We start from the raw sequence: 16,869 nt of genomic DNA, 5'->3' as shown, positions 1-16,869 counted from the left end.
GAAAGGCACAAAGAGGTTAAGTCACTAGTCCAAGTTAATACTGCTAGGAAGTGGTGGACCCAGAATTTGAATCCGATACATCTAAGATGATAAGCAATTAATGTTTTTAAAAATGAAGTGGAAAAGAAATAGCTAAAACAGTTGGCAAGACAAAAGTGTTATGAATGAGAACAAAACCTCTAAGCTACAGAGGTATGTAGATGTGAATGATGCAGATTACACAGATTTGACCCCTAGACAGGAACTTTAGTTGCTATCACCCTTGATTATGGTCAAACATTATACATTAAATCGTAGTGGCAGCCAATCAAGTAAAGAAAATAATAAACCGTGGGGACGCTGTGTTTTACAGGCTAAATAAAATACATTGTAATTTTTAAACTGAGGGGAGGGGGTGGTGATGTAAGTGGAGCAATAGTTTAAGAAAAAGAACTTTCTCTATGAGCAATTAATTAGAAAAAAAGAGTGCGTGTATCAGAGCACGGAGGTAAGAAAAGGAACGATGACAGTCATGATGCCACAGCCCCGTGTCTCCAAAAAGTAACTAAATCACCCTCGGCAGCACCTAATCCAAATGGAGGATCAGCCCCGCGGATGTCTTAAGGGGATGACAGGAGACCCTAGCAGAGGGGGAGGGGTGGCGATGACAGGAAAGGGGGCGACAGAGAGATGGCATACTTCCCATCTCCGAAAAAGGGGAGACTACCGGGGGCAAGGGGAGGAGAAGGGGAGGCAGGAAATGTTTCCAGAGACTCCAGACGAGGGGAGAAGGAACCGGGTAGGCGACACGAGAAAGGCGGGACCCCCCGGCTGAAAGGGGTCCGCATGGGGCAGGGGTGGCTGTCAGCACGGAGCTCCCGGGCCAGCTGACCCTCGCCGTCCGCCGCCGCCGTCGCCGGCAACTCTCACTTTCTCAGCAGCCCCGAACCCGGGGTCATCCCCGTCCCGCTCCCCGCCCCCCACCGGGCCGGAGAGGTGGAGGAGGGCGCCTCACCCTCGCTCTGCGCGTCGGGCCGGCGGACGCAGAGCCCGACACAGCCCCGATCCGGGGGCCTGGGGGCCGAGAGACACGGGGAGGCCCGGGACCGGGTGACAAGTCGCGGCGGCCGGCGGCGCCTCACCTGACAGAAGCGTCGGCAGTAATCCCGGCTGCTGATCCCGCCGCCGCCGTCCCCGCAGCCGCCGCCGCCGGCGCCGCCTCTGCCGTCGCCCGCAGCCCCAAGCCCCGCAGGGCCGGGCGGGGACTCCACAATGGCCACAAGCTCCTCTCCGAGGCGTTCGGCCTCTTGGTCGCTCTCTTCCTCCGCCATGAGGCTCTCGCCGCCCAGCGCGTACCAGCCCCTGCGCCGCCGCCGCCGTAGCTGCCTCGGCTAACCTCCTCCTCCTCCTCCTCCTGTTCCCTCCCCCTTCCTCCGCCCCAGCCGGACAGGGGCCTCCCGGCTAGCTCTACTTCCGGCTCCGCCCACCCACGCCCCCAGTTTTCATTGGAGCTTTCCAGCCGCCAATCATGTACCTACCCGCCCTCGCACGACCATTGGTCAAGTCGGCCGTCTGTTTGCTAGCCCCGCGGTCCGTTGGTCAAATGCTCCTCGGCGGTTGCTGGGGCCCTCCTACGAGCCCTGCCATAGGCGGTGCAGGAGGACGGGGCGCGGCGGGGGACACGGCGGCCGCCGCGGGGCTCGTTCGGGCAACGGCGGCGGCGGCGGCGGCGACGGGTCCTCCTCCTACCTCACCCGCCTGGGCCTCCCTTTCCTCCTCTTTTCCGTTTCGACCGGGTTTCGTCCACTTCCCCTAGCGGCCGCCCCGCTCCTACGGTACCAGAGAACTCGGGAGGCCGAGGGTGGGCCCGGCCGTTGGTGCGGGCTCCGGGCCCGGGGCCTTCCGTCCCGAGGCGGGAGGCGGGGGCGGGGCCGGGGCCGGGGCCGTTGTCGGCGGGAGGAAGAGGGAGGAGACGGGAAGCCTGACAGCCGCTGCCCCCGCCGGCGCCCGCCGCCGCCTCCCCCGAGGCTGCCGCCAACTCGGCCGTCGAGTTCCGGGCCCGCGGCCGGCGGCGGGGACGCGGCCTCCGGGGCTGGCGGGGCCGGGGCGCGGCGGCGCCGGCGTGCTGGGCTCGGCGCGGGCGGAGGGGGGCGGGCGCCCCGAGCGTCCCGCGCCCGGCCCGGCCGCCCCCTCCGGAATCCGGGCGCCCGGGGCGCGGGAGGAGGCGCGCCGCGGGCCGCGCAGCTGAGGGGGGACGGGGCAAGCGGTGTGGGGTCCGCGTTCGGGGCCGGGGCTGCGGCGGGGCGTGACCTCAGAGCGATTTAAAAGACACCTGCGCGGTTCCTGTTGTTGACGTTCTTGTTCATCTTTCACCCCCTCCCGCTCCTCCCCTCCCCCATTTTCTCTTTGCGTGTGTGTGTGTGTGTGTGTGTGTGTGTGTGTGTGTTCGCAGTAAAGGCATGATTTCCCGGCACCGCAGGGAAAATAGGGTGCAAGCCCAGAAACTCTTTCCCCACCACCACTTGTTGAAAAACTGATTTGAAGGCATCTCCGAGTTTGAACGGAAAGTGCCAGGATTTCATGCGCCTCCGGTTTTGAGCTGCAGTCTCTTCACTCCCGAGTACCAAGAGGAAAAAAACTGGAAACGAAATCGGTAAACATTTAAACTTGAAAACTTTACAGTGCGTTTTATTTCGGTTTAGATGCCTTCGTTGACTAATCAATGGTCTTAACTTTCTGACCAACTCGTTTGCTTAAAATATCTTTTACCTTTTGTTGAAAACACTTTCGTTGGGATCTGTAAACTCGAGCATCCTCTACTGGGGGGATATTAGCCTCTGCAGTAACTTAAACTTTTGAAAGTCACTAGACAGGGGAGTCACAGGACTTTCACATTAACACAAGTGATTGAGCATTTTTTTGCTTCGAAGAATTACATGCATGTTTGTTATTTGCAAGTTTGAAATTCAAATATTCGTAAAACTTCGCATAGATTTAGGCATTACTGGGCACATTTAATATTTTTTGTAATTAGGGTTACTAATCTTAATTGAAACTTATTTGCTATAGCAGTATAAAACATACTGTAAATTTAAATTGCATATGTCTAATAGTAATTCACTGCTCACTGGGAGGAATCATATTTGTCTCATCTGCTGTTAAAACCCTAATCTAACAGTATTTATCATGAGAGCCATGCATTAAAGAAATTAAAAAGAAAAATAGAATTAAAAGCTAAACTTTGTCATAGTTTACAGAATTCCTGTGAAATGTTAAATTCTCCTGAGTATTTTATGTCCACAGGTGTCAGTTTCACATTACCCAGCTGTTAATTCTTAGTATGGATTAACAGAATATGCCATTTTTTCCGATGATGTTTATAAAGCCTTATTCCTTAGAGCACACTTGGGAAATTTTCTCAAATATATTTATATAGTACAGACTTTCATTTTGAATTCTGTCAAATTCATTTTGATTTCTTATATCTAAATATAAGTGCTTATTACCCAAAGACATGACTCCAGGGAACGCACAGTTTTTTCTGACCAACTTTGTTCTGTATCTCAAGTTTTCAATGCCATAAAAGCATGATTTTGACAGTGCTCATAAAGCTTACTAGGTTAAATTGAGAAATATTAAGCTGTTTCTGAGTTAAATGAATGGAAAAGTAGTGAAGATAATTACTTATTCATGAACAAATTGTAATTGGGCGTCTACTATATAGTAGGTACTGTATTAAGTGCTTAGTTTTGTTCTACTTATAAGTTACTAAGTAAAGTATTAACAAATGTAATTATAAAGCTTTAAAAGCGGGAAAAAGGGGGGTAAATTGGAGAAAACACTTTGCATCTCTTGATTATCAACTTTTTGAAAACTTAGAAGAATTATATTTGCATTGAAAGAGAACTTTGAGTTCTATACTTTGACTTTAAAATTTAATGTCAGTGTTGCTGTTAATTACTCAGGTTGTGTTCTTTGTAGTTTTCACTTTTTATCTTCTCAGAACAATTTTTGGTAATTACATTCATCTTCATGTAGAATTAAGCAGTTTAGTGGCCTTCCTATTTGAACAAATTTTTGCACAATTTGCTACAATTGTGTTCCTATAAACAATTGCTCCAGAATGATGAACGGGGAAAGAAGTTCTTTTAAGCTTCAATACATATCTAAAGTGGATGATGTTAATATAATTAATAAATATTAATCCATGATTAGTTTTTCTTAAACAGTAGTGACATGGAGGACAGTTGCAGTTCTTTTTTAATAGATCTAATGTATTTTCATTTTGTCAAGGGAATGAACCTCGTTGTTAGTAGGAGTTTAGTTTGCCTTTTTCGGGTAAATTAATACTTAATATATGCAGTCTACCAGTTTGAATTAAGTTTTCTGAAATCTTAAGTCTAACAGTGTTTATACCTGCTTTGTGAATTTCTTCCCAAATGGACCATTGTTATAACAATTATCTTTATTTCTCTTGTGTTTAAAGAGCCTAATTCAAAGTAAGAATGGAACGATTCGTCGTGACAGCACCCCCTGCTCGAAACCGTTCTAAGACTGCTTTGTATGTGACTCCCCTAGATCGAGTCACTGAGTTTGGAGGTGAGTTGCATGAAGATGGAGGAAAACTCTTCTGCACTTCTTGCAATGTGGTTCTGAATCACGTTCGCAAGTCTGCCATTAGTGACCACCTCAAGTCAAAGACTCATACCAAGAGGAAGGCAGAATTTGAAGAGCAGAATGTGAGAAAGAAGCAGAGGCCCCTAACTGCATCCCTTCAGTGCAACAGTACTGCGCAAACAGAGAAAGTCAGTGTTATCCAGGACTTTGTGAAAATGTGCCTGGAAGCCAACATCCCACTTGAGAAGGCTGATCACCCAGCAGTTCGCGCTTTCCTATCTCGCCACGTGAAGAATGGAGGCTCCATACCTAAGTCAGACCAGCTGCGGAGAGCATATCTGCCTGATGGATATGAGAATGAGAATCAACTCCTCAACTCACAAGATTGTTGACAAGGAGGTTATCACCATTGTGATCAAGATAAATAATGTGGAGTATTAAAGTTATGTGTTGATTGTGTGGTTCATTTTTATATTTATTTCATTTAAAATCATGTGATGCAGAATAGTTTTGCGATGTGTATATAGTTGCAGGCAAAACAAAACAAAACCTCACTGCAAAACTTACTGTTAGTCACCAATGGTGTAAAGCAACACTTAGGGTTTAGAGTGTGCTAGTACCAGAAACCTGATGGTTATCTTTAAAATTGATGGTATTTCTCCTGAAATTTTTGTGCATGGAAGAACTGCCCGCTTTTTTACCCTGTTGCCATATATGATTATTCCTTGTGAGATTACTTAATTACTTGGATTGAAGACTAAATCGAAGCTGCTGCCAGGCAACACCACTCACAGTAACATATAAAGGATTTATTTCTCATTAGCAGATCCTCTTGAAAAAGGAAGGGTGGTGGGAAAAAATTCTTATATCATCAGATCCCTAGCAGAAAATGACTCTATTTCAAACTATGCTTTACTTGTATATGATGTAGTTAGCTTAACTTTCCCTCAGTTTCTCACTGTCTTTTTCCTCCCTTTTTAGACTTAATGTTCTATTTACTAACAGCTTTACGTGACCAAAAGACTAAAATCTTTTCATGTCAGTGCCAAAAGCCATGGAGAATTTTGCAGTGACATGATTTTAGTCTCTTAACTATAAACAAAAAATTTTGAACCCTAGCTTTCATTTCAAGCATCCTCTTGAACTTGGAAGCCTTTTTTATTTACCTCTTGGTGTTCAAAGACTAAAAGATTTGCATTTTGATTTAAACAGGTAGATATTTTATGATTGAGTTTCCTGTTTTTCAGTGAATTAGTAATTATCTTGGCTTTCAGATCGGATATTAAGGAAATTACTTTCTATACATCATAACTGTGTAATTTTATGAGTTTGTTTAGGTAAATAGACTTTCACTTTTATTTGCTTTGCCTCTGGTGGCATAAAGTGTTTAACCGGCAAGATTTTTGTAGTGGAGATCTGGCAGTACCCTGCATAACTGGGTAAGGAAATAATAGGTTCTTTCAAAGGTCTACCATGTTCAGGAAATGAGCTCTCTCTGAATCTCACTGTCCTGTTAAGGCTATCAGAGTAGCTGAACCCAGTTACGTCTTCATTGGAGACCCAAATTACATTGTTTGAGAATTAAACTGCTAGAAAACTTGGGCTGGCGCTTTAAAAATAAAAATCTTTAATTCTCTGAAAATGTTCAAGTGAAAAATAGTTTACAGATACATTTCTATTACAAAGTCTATGTGACTTGGAGTTACTTTGAAGTTATCACAAATACTCATTAAAAAAAAATAAAAAGCCAAAGTAAGAAAAAGGTTATGATTTTATATTTTTTAGAAACAGCTTTCCATGTCTAAGTTTCTTTAACAAACTTAAAATTTTAGTCCAGATTGTCAAAGTGCCCATTTGGTTTTAGTTTTTGTGTAGGTTTTCGTTTTAAAGTAAACCAACAAAATCACTTGTCAAAATTTGAACTATCGGTTTTGCTCATGTTCATTTATGTTTAAGTAGCACAATAAATGCCTGGAGTGATGCTGCTCTCATTGACAAAGCACATGTTTGAGGAGATAAGCAGCAAAACACAAACAATATGTACTTTGCTTTTCCTTCCTCTAGTAAAGAATTTGCAGGCAACCATGTTTAATTTGAATTATCTAAGAAGCTAGGGAATAATTGAGTTTTATTACACTATTCAGAACAAAAAAAAATTTAGATAAACAATCACTCTTAATTTTCCAAATTTCTATGTGATTCAGACTGTTCCGTATTGTTTAGATATTAATATGTGCTAATAGCAAATACATAGTGACAACATCACTGAGTAGTCCTAAGCAGTAAGCTGGATGACGTTACACTAGAAAAACAACAGTAATTCACAGTTAATGTTTCTACTTGTTACAACTGATTTGATCATTTAGGTCCTCTATATTTATTTTAGTATTTCTCCAGGCTCCTAACTAATTTCCACAGATGCTGTATCTAGGGGTATAATCTATCTATCTAGTAGGATTATATCATGTCCTTAGAAGCATTTTCCATCCTGTTATAGAGATTTAATGTTTCTTTACTGATTATGAAACTTTTTGTTCCCTAAAACTGTTTAACTTTGTCTCATAGTGAAATAGATAAAGCAAATGATTGTTTTAGCCTGCTCAAACTTGTACAAATCCGTGAAACCATAGTTGGCATATGTTAGGTATGAAATGAATATCTAAGGCATATGCTGCTGTGGAAGTGTAGTGGACATGTACAGAAACTTTCAACCTTAACTATATAGTGTTAGTGTGATGCTATACTATTGGAAGAATAGCATTTTTTTTCTATTATAAGTTGTATGCATAAACATAAGATTTGTAATGTTTCATTTATAAACTGCTTTCAACACATGCTTACCTATTAATAGTGTTTTCTCAAAGTATGGTAGTATGTCTTCCAGAATTTCACTATATGCTTACAGTAAATAGTTCTAGCTTGTTGAAATGTTAAATTTCTCGTTGGTTTCTTTTGATCTTATGGAGCATATAGCAAGCCTGAAGAACATTGTAATCATTTCTTACAGGGCACTAATTTAGAAAAATTGTGTATGAAAGCCCATATAGTTATTCATTCTCAACTTTGAGTAAAACTAAAAAAAAAAAAAAAAAAAAAATGCTACTTCTACTTGATGCATTTGGCTCTACTAAATTTTCTGGGACCAGAAAAATGAAAGAACAATTTCTGCATCTTAAAATTGTAGCCAATTAAGAGTCTACTTGGGATTGTTCTAAAGTATTCATTATTTAAAACTATTGTAAGTAACACTTGGCAAGATCCCCAAGCAGAAAGTTCCATGTTAAAACTTTTGCCTAAAAGAATTTGTATGTGAATGTTAATGGAAAACACATTTAAAATAAAATTTAAGGTGGCCCAAAATAAAAGCCACAAACAATTCATCATTTTGGTGCTTAGTCTTTGTAAAAGGGCTCTGTGGTTTGACTTGCCCCAACTGCCTTTAACTGCATACAGATCACCTTAAAATGTTTTTTAAATAGAAGTTTTGTTCTATAGTTCTAATAAAGACCTTAACCCTAAATAAATTGCTTTAACATCTATCTGGTCAGCACTGATTAAAATGTGAATAGTGAAGTGGCTATCCTAAATCTTGGTATTTCTCAATCCATACTATGATACTGGACTTCTGAGGTAAATACAAATATCTTGTTTGTACCCATAATACTGTATTCATTAAAATTTTACTATGTTCAGTTTTGTATACCCATACTTTTTTTTTTTTTTGCTCGTGCATGTATCAGTATAAATGTCTCATTAAAGTTTTGTCTGTGACTTTTAGAAATAAATTTCAAAAATTTTTCAGAAGTTTTTGAAAGCACATTTTGTTTTGTGAATCAGTAGCATTTCATAATTACAAAAGATTTGCAGAATTTTACTAATTTTGAGTTTTATTTTTCTACTAGTAAAATCTCTAGAATTATTAATTCTTAGGGCCAATGTAAAAGGATATATTCTGTGAAATCAGATTCACACCATAGCTGAAGATAGTCCACCCCTAAAATTATGTAGGCAATATTTAAATAAACAGTGCTTTTATTTGGAAACTTAATTTTCTACACTTCAATGACAGACAAACACTTGATTTGCTTCTCAAATTTTTTTGTCTTTCTGAAAGATTTATTATATTCTAACTCACCACTGGGAACCAAAAATTGCATACAAGTTGCAGATGTCTTGCCTGTTAGTAGTTTTATGTAGTTTTCAGGGGGGAAGTATAAAGTATTTTTCCTGGAATGAAATAGTAGAAAGGACTTTAAGAAATTAGTCAACACATTCTGCTTTCAGCTTAATATCTTCAAACCAGAAACCTGTCTCATTTTTCCTATATAGTCAATTTCACAACTTTTATTAAATGTAAGCCAATCAAATGTATGTTCCTCTGGGTATCAGAACAATTACCTTTTTTAGTCTCTCTAGGAAATAAGAATTATTTGTGATGCATGTGATATATAGCATGCCTTCCACCTGAATACCTCTCCAATAAGTTACTTGATGTCAGTTGTTTTAAGTACATATTAGAGTAAATCTTAGCTCTCTCCTTTATATGTTGAAACTACATCACTTATTTGTAGTGTTCTTGGTTAACTTTGAATAATATGCAATCATAGTATTTATTGTGTCGAGCACATGCCTGACCCTTCTCTAACCATTAGAGATGCAGTAGAGAAAATAAAATATTCCTGCCTTCATGGACCATCCCTTCTAATGATGATTCATTGTCGTAATACAGTGACAACCAGGAGAAGGAGGTGGCGAGGAGGATGGTAGCACATGGGAAAGGGCACATCAAATATCCTTGTGTTTTCTTGGTAGTTCCCCTAGGCAATGTTCATGAAACTAAATAGTTGCCAGCCATATCGTTGTCACTGGTTTATCTTGAGTCTCAAAGTGTTATTTATATGAGAAGAGAAACAAAAATTGAAAATTTTCAGAATGGTCTGCATATTCTTTGAAAACTTGCAGTCCAGGGCCTTCCTGGTGGCGCAAGGGGTTAAGAAGCAACCTAAGAAGATCTCCGCAGCCACTGCAACACGAGTTTGATCCCTGGCCAGGGAGATACCCACATGGCGCAGCAAACCTCTCCTGACTCACCCACTGCTCCCCTCAGCAGTGTCTTTCAGTAGACCTGCCTGTTCTGCTTCCCACTCTGTCTCCGGTGAATCCTCTCATTCCCACCCCCATAACTCTGGCCTGTACCCCATTTCTTGTGTGTATAAATAAATCTTTTTAAAAAAAGAAAACTTGCAGTCTATATAATCCATAAAATGTCAATTTACAGATTAAAATCTATTTTGGGGATTGACCAAAGCCTCTAAATGAGTACCTATCACATATTTTAATGCAACGCCTATCAGAACACAAGGCCTATGTTGAATATTAGATATCCAAATAGTCGCTGTGTCCTTAGTTACACATTAACCAATGATTGTCATAATCCAAGCCCCTGGGCTCGTATGTATATCAGATGACACTCTTCAAACTTCTCTGTTTAGCATAAAAGGGATCAGTGTTTTTATTTTCCCATTACAATTATTCCTCATCACAGCATTTTTGTGTAGTTAAAATCAATAAAAATGATCCCACTTTTATGGCCATTTGAATGATTGTCTACCTCTGCACCAAATAGTGTGCTGTGATTATTTCCCGTCTCATATAATTTTTCAATTTTTCTTTAAATGATATCATTTTTTCATTTGCTATATTTTCTATTTCCAAATGCACCAAGAGATATGACAAGTACCTTTATGAGGCAGATACTTTTCAAATGCTTACATGTGTCAAACGATTTCATTGATTTTCCCAGAGCCTCCCTTCCTTGCCTTTTCCCCTCCTACTCAAATAAGAACCTGTTTTTCTCTTTTCTCTAAGTCCAACGCAATGTTCACCCAGGGATGTCACTTCGCTTTGCTGCTTTTCTGACTAGATCCTATCCTGCATTCCACAGCCCCACTTATTTAGTCCATTGCTTGGTTTAAACACTTACTCCAAGAACTTCCTAAGAAAGATTGTATGGAGGCCTCCCTGGTGGCACAGTGGATTGAGCACACTGCTATGAAGCTGTCGGCGGCCTCTGCAGCACGAGTTCAATCCCTAGCCTGCCAGGGAGCAACCCACATGGCGTGGCAGACCTCTCCTGTCTCACCCGCTTCTCCCCTCAGCAGTGTATTTCAGACAGTCTGCCTGTTCTGTTCCCCACTCTGTCTCTGGTGAATCCTGTCACCCCCCCCACACATACCCCTGGCTTGATCCCCCAGCTCTTGTGTGCATAATAAATAAGTCTAAGAAAGGAAGGAAGGAAGGAAGGAAGGAAAGAAGAGTGTATGGAGGGCTTATTTCTTGAAACTTTGCCTTTCTGAAAATAACCCCATGATTCACACCTAATTAACTGATCTTTGGTTAAGAAGATAAAAAAACATTTTCTTTGATAATTTGAAGACATTTCTCTATTGTTTCTCAGTACCTGATTGCATATTGAAAAATCTAACGCTTTTCTAAAACTTGTTCCTTAGTTTATAAAGTGAGTTTACATTATTTTTAAATTACATATACTTATACATGTACTTATATAAGTATATATATATATATATAATAAATATTTACTGCCAGAAAAGCAGCAAAGCAAATAGATACCCCAGGATGACAGCAGTTTGGACCTAGAGAAAAACAAAATCAGACTGGGTCAAGAAGTAAGATGACTGGAAAGAAAGTAAGCAGGAAAATATTGCAATTTACATAGTTTTGTATTATGTTGATATTATTTGTTTGATAATTTACTCTCCATTTATTCAATTCTACTTTTGATTCTAATACACCTTCCTTATTTTCTGAAAACTTTCTTTTCATAGTATCCCATTTCAAGTTTATGATTATATCATTTTATCTTTCTATGACTATGATTTTTTTTAAGCTTTCTTCTGCTCTTGCATTGTCTCTGTTTCTTTCCTATCCCGGTATTTATGTATTTATGACTTCTTGTTTTTCTATCTCTGTCTTACTGGAAACATTATTTAACTATCTAGTGATTCTTAGATGCTCATTTACACTTAAGAACATAATAGTGGATTCAAATCCTTATGTTCATGGGTGGAATTAGGCAATAGGTAATCAGAATCAAAACAGTCTTTGAAGAACTTCATATACCGGTTTTTGAAAATCTTTTATCTAAGTGCTTTCAGTTTCTTCTAACTCATAGGAACAGAGATAACAAGGATGTGTATAATATGCACAATTATTGGAATTTTGAGAGCAGCATAAATAAAGAAGCTATTATGGGTTGAATTGTGTCATCCCCACCCCAACAAAAATTCATGTTGAAGTCCTAGACTTCAGTACCTCAGAATGTGACCTTTGCAGGATAATTACAGATAAAATGAGTACCAAAAGGTCATAGTGGAACAGGGTGGGCCTCTAATCCAACATGAATGATGCTTTGTTAAAAGGGAAAATTTACAGAGGGAGGGAGGGAGGAAGGGAGTGGGGGAGAGAGAGAGAGAGAGAGAGAGAGAGAAAGAGAGAGAAAATGAGAACATGTAAACCTAAAGACGAAGATCAGGGTGATTCAGTAAAAGACCAGCAAACTACCAGAAGCTAAAAGAGAGACATGTAATGGATTCTCTCCTGCACAGCTCTCAGAAGGAATCAATCCAAGATCAACCTTGATCTTGGACTTTTAACCTATAGAACTATAAGACAATATATTTCTTGTGTTTAAACCACCAACCTCGTGGTTTATGGCACCTTGTGACAAGAAGAAGAGGAAACTAATATAGGAACTCATGGTCAATACAGAATAATTCTTTTAGTCCATGTTGTTAGCCCCTTGCCTCATCATAACCTTCTATCCAACAGGTTTTACTGAATCTGGACCTTCTCTGGTTCATTTATCAGGGAATAAGCTTCTGGTCTCTTACTTGGTGAGGAGTGTGGATGTATGAGTGGAAAAATTGTTGCCTATTTATGTGGTCTGGGAAGTGGACATGGAGCACAGTGAGAGTCTTCCTGCAGCCTGCAAGTGTGAAGCCTCTTGGGGTTGTGCAGGGTGAATTGACTCCCTCTCCGTACTTCCTCCACTCCTGTCAGGCATTTATTACCTACCCCGCTAAATTCCCTTGTTTGAAAAATTAGGAAATTTCTCATGTGTTGTGTCCTTTTCCACTTCATATATCCATGTGTTTCTCTCTCTCTCTCTCTCTCTCTCTCTCTCTCTCTCACACACACACACACACACACACACACACACACACACACTTTTAATTCATGTATTTTCATTTCAGTGAATTTTTATGAGAGATAAATACATGCCAATTCACAGTTTTTAACCAGAAGTTCTTTGCTTCTAGTCTGAGTATGTTACATTTAAAGATTAAAACAGAGTGTAAATAGAAGGGACAGCCCAGACACATGTTTACTTCCCTTTGTGCTCTCACATTCCTTAAGATCTGAGAAGGAACTTACAGTAGTTTTATAAAGTAAGAAAGAGTACCCTGAATGGAGAAGATATCTTGAGGAATTTTTGGACAATGGAAAAATTGGTTGCATGAACAGTGGAAAGTAGACCATATTAGATTAAATAAAAAGTGAGACAGCAGAGATAAACCAAAGCCCAGACGCTAGAAGAAAACCACATCCTGAAGGAAACTACTTCCAAATTCAGAAAGAACCAGAAAAATGGGACGCTCAAAGTAAACAAAAATGAAGAGCAGGATATTGTCTCTAAGTAAGCATCGAGGTTTAAGTGTCTAATAGGCCAGATAGGTGGTAATACCTTCCAGGACTGGAGCAAGGTTCTCAAGGAGGCTGTATATATACTTAGACTCAGCAGGTATGGTGTGGTGTCTCCCATAGTCAGTGTTGCAATCAAGGCGTGGAAATGGGAGAGACACCAATCACTATCATCCCTAATGATACAGTAACACAATTTTTGATACCTATCCCCACAACTTCATGCTCCCCTAACCTAGAGGTCTTACTTCCAAAGGAAGGAATGCTTCCACTAACAGATACAACAATGAGTCTACTGAGCTGAAAGTTAAGACTGCTAACTGCCCATTTTGGGATCCTCATACTTCTGAATCAAAAGGTAAAGAAGGAAGTTATGTGCTGGCTCAGACAACTGATCCTGACTACCAAGGGGAAATTGGAATACTACTCCAAAATGGAGGTAAGGAAAAGTAGGTATGAAATAGGAAAATCCTTTAGGATGTCTCTTGGTGACCCTGTTATAGGACAGGAAGAGGGGTAGCCCAAGCCCCGCAAACCTGCCTATTCTACATGGGTTCTGCCATCCGCCGCATCAACACAAAACATAGGAGACTTTAATGGGAAGGAACTTTAATAAAACTAGATAACAATACAGGTAAGGCGAAGAGTCTAGTTTCTAAATGAAGCATCCAGAGTTACCCGTCCCCTCGTGGGTAAAAGTCCATCCAAATGGGATTGGCCCAGAACAAGGCCCCAAAGCCTGCCACAAGTCTAAAGCATCTTCCAGTGGGGACCCACAGAAAAGGGTCACAAACAACTGGACAAGCCCGGAAAGAAAAGAGCAACATCAACATCAAGATAAAAGCTGCCATGGTCACCTCCCCACGGGTCTCACCCACATCTGTGTCACCCAGTCCACGACCAAAAGACAAGCGCAGTTTCTTCACATGTCTCTAGGCTCCATGCGCCTCCTCCAGGTCTCCTGGCTCCATCCTGCTTCCTTCCTCAGTCTCTTCTTCAGCTTCTCCTCTTCCTGCTCAGCTCCACCCTCCCTTGGGTGGGGCAGGGAACCTCCCCCTTTCCTGGGGACCACCCTGTTACAATCCCCCCTTTTAATTTTTATTCCACCATATCTATGGTGGCACAGATTTTATGGTGCAATATTAGGAGACAGTCTTTTTTCAGGGTTATAATGTGTGTAAGAGAAGCAACAATTAGTCAGCAGCATTGTCCATGAATGTCCAGTATGAGTTTCATTACTTAAAAATAGTCCATTATCCAAACCAAAAGAAAAAATTTGGAGCATTGGCTAAAACAAGATAGTAAATATATCAAAATCACAGGGAAAAAATGTTAAAATGGTTCAACTTATGCAAAAAACGAATTCTCTCAACCTTGATCCCAAACTTTAACAGCATAGCAAAAATTTGCAAATTAAATCTACCTTTAAACCATTTTTTCCATTTTTGCATAAAATCACAGGGCAGAAACAACCAACAGCAATTTCTAGCTGGCTTTGTTGAAATACTCCATATAGGATCAGAGCGAACCGTTGGCATGGCCACATGGTCCAACGTACTGCCTAATCTTTTGAGTAAAACTGGCACAGAACAATTTCCACAAAATCAAATGTCTTAGCAAGTCACTACAAACAAATCACATACAGACACACAGATCTTCACAAAGCCCAAGCCAGTTTTTCAACAGCAAATCGACATATGAAACAAACACACCGGAGAAACCAAAAATCACATTTGCGCTTATGGTAGCCAGTGCCATAGGGAAGCCCAATTTCCCCATGGGGCTGACTAACCACGGATGGCTCTGTCCTAACTCACGTTGAACGCCAAATCTGTTATAGGACAGGAAGAGGGGTAGCCCAAGCCCCGCAAACCTGCCTATTCTACATGGGTTCTGCCATCCGCCGCATCAACACAAAACATAGGAGACTTTAATGGGAAGGAACTTTAATAAAACTAGATAACAATACAGGTAAGGCGAAGAGTCTAGTTTCTAAATGAAGCATCCAGAGTTACCCGTCCCCTCGTGGGTAAAAGTCCATCCAAATGGGATTGGCCCAGAACAAGGCCCCAAAGCCTGCCACAAGTCTAAAGCATCTTCCAGTGGGGACCCACAGAAAAGGGTCACAAACAACTGGACAAGCCCGGAAAGAAAAGAGCAACATCAACATCAAGATAAAAGCTGCCATGGTCACCTCCCCACGGGTCTCACCCACATCTGTGTCACCCAGTCCACGACCAAAAGACAAGCGCAGTTTCTTCACATGTCTCTAGGCTCCATGCGCCTCCTCCAGGTCTCCTGGCTCCATCCTGCTTCCTTCCTCAGTCTCTTCTTCAGCTTCTCCTCTTCCTGCTCAGCTCCACCCTCCCTTGGGTGGGGCAGGGAACCTCCCCCTTTCCTGGGGACCACCCTGTTACAACCCCATGCCATATGATTAAGGTCAGTGGAAAACTACACTACTCAACCCAGCCAGGATTATTAATGGCACAATCCCTTCAGAAATGAAGGTGTGGGCCACCCCACCATGTAAAGAAATACATCTTAATGAGAATGCTTGTTGGGAATACAAAGTGGGTAGAGGAAAAGGGAGTTATAAACACCAGTTATTACCACATGAGCAGTTATAGAAATAAGGATTGCAATTGTCATGGACTACTTCTTTTTATTTTGCTATGAATACATTTGTGTGTGTTTCTATATCTACATCTGTATCTCTATTGATTCTGTAGATAAAGATTCTATCATCTTTCTTCTCCTATTCCCTTAAATGTATTGACTTTTTTAGCATAGTATTTTTAATGTAATTTAATTTAATTAATTTATTTTTAAAGATTTATTTATTTATTTATACAAGCACTGGGTATAGTCAGAAGCGCAGGGAGGGTGAGAGAATTCACCAGAGCCAGAGCGGGGAGCAGAGCAGGCAGAAGGACGGAAGTACACTGCTGAGGGGAGCAGCGGGCTGCAAGAGAGGTCTGCGCACCACGTGGGACCCTCACCCAGGGGCCGGGGAACCAACCAGCGCTGCAGAGACTGCGGGCAGCTTCGCAACCCAGCGCTCAACTGCTGCGCCACCGGGAGGCCCCGTATTTTTAATTTTATATCATAGTATCTAAGTTATGAGATAACATGAAAAGTAAACATCACCAGAGAGCTTGATTTTCTCTTCCAAGGAAGGGGTTAGTACATTTTTAGTTTAATGATGGATAGTTGTATTATATTACATGGGATTCTGACCTTATCATTTTCTCTATATGAAGATAAAGTATGGTTTAATTAGATGCATATGGGTGCCAATTTGACAAGGGATAGACTTGTGATGGTCAATTTTATGTGCCAACTTGACTGGGTGCCGTGGACCAGCACAGCAGTAGACGATGAGGCCACCTCAGGGTTGAGAGAAGCGTGCAGGGTGGTCAGGGCGTCGGTGAAAGAAATGACAAACAGACACACTTCAAGAGTGAAAATCTGAGTGTAATTTTCTTTGAGTTTGTGACCAGTATATATATGTTTTCCAAAAGCACAGGAACAATGAATATCAATGAAATCAGC

General features: G+C 41.3%; 2 protein-coding genes across 2 annotated transcripts in view; one reads left to right on the top strand and one right to left on the bottom strand.

Annotated features, from left to right (window-relative positions):
* Positions 1-1,310, bottom strand: part of ZNF654 (zinc finger protein 654) — a gene marked incomplete at both ends in the record, with an annotated part of 65,690 nt that extends 64,380 nt beyond the window's left edge. The window contains 1 exon segment of the mRNA XM_084232635.1: positions 1,122-1,310. Coding sequence (XP_084088761.1) covers positions 1,122-1,310 — 189 coding nt within the window.
* A 3,174-nt stretch (positions 1,311-4,484) lies between these two features.
* On the top strand, positions 4,485-4,988 carry CGGBP1 (CGG triplet repeat binding protein 1; the record flags this gene model as incomplete). Its single annotated transcript, XM_084232240.1, has 1 exon — positions 4,485-4,988. The coding sequence occupies one exon, from the start codon at positions 4,485-4,487 to the stop codon at positions 4,986-4,988; it is 504 nt and encodes a 167-aa protein (XP_084088366.1).
* Positions 4,989-16,869: the final 11,881 nt, after the last annotated feature.

This window comes from Talpa europaea (genome assembly GCF_964194135.1).
Source record: "Talpa europaea genome assembly, chromosome: 4".
NCBI lineage: Eukaryota > Metazoa > Chordata > Mammalia > Eulipotyphla > Talpidae > Talpa > Talpa europaea.
The sequence above is the reverse complement of the archived record's forward strand: the minus strand, read 5'-3'. Positions and strand labels throughout refer to the sequence as shown.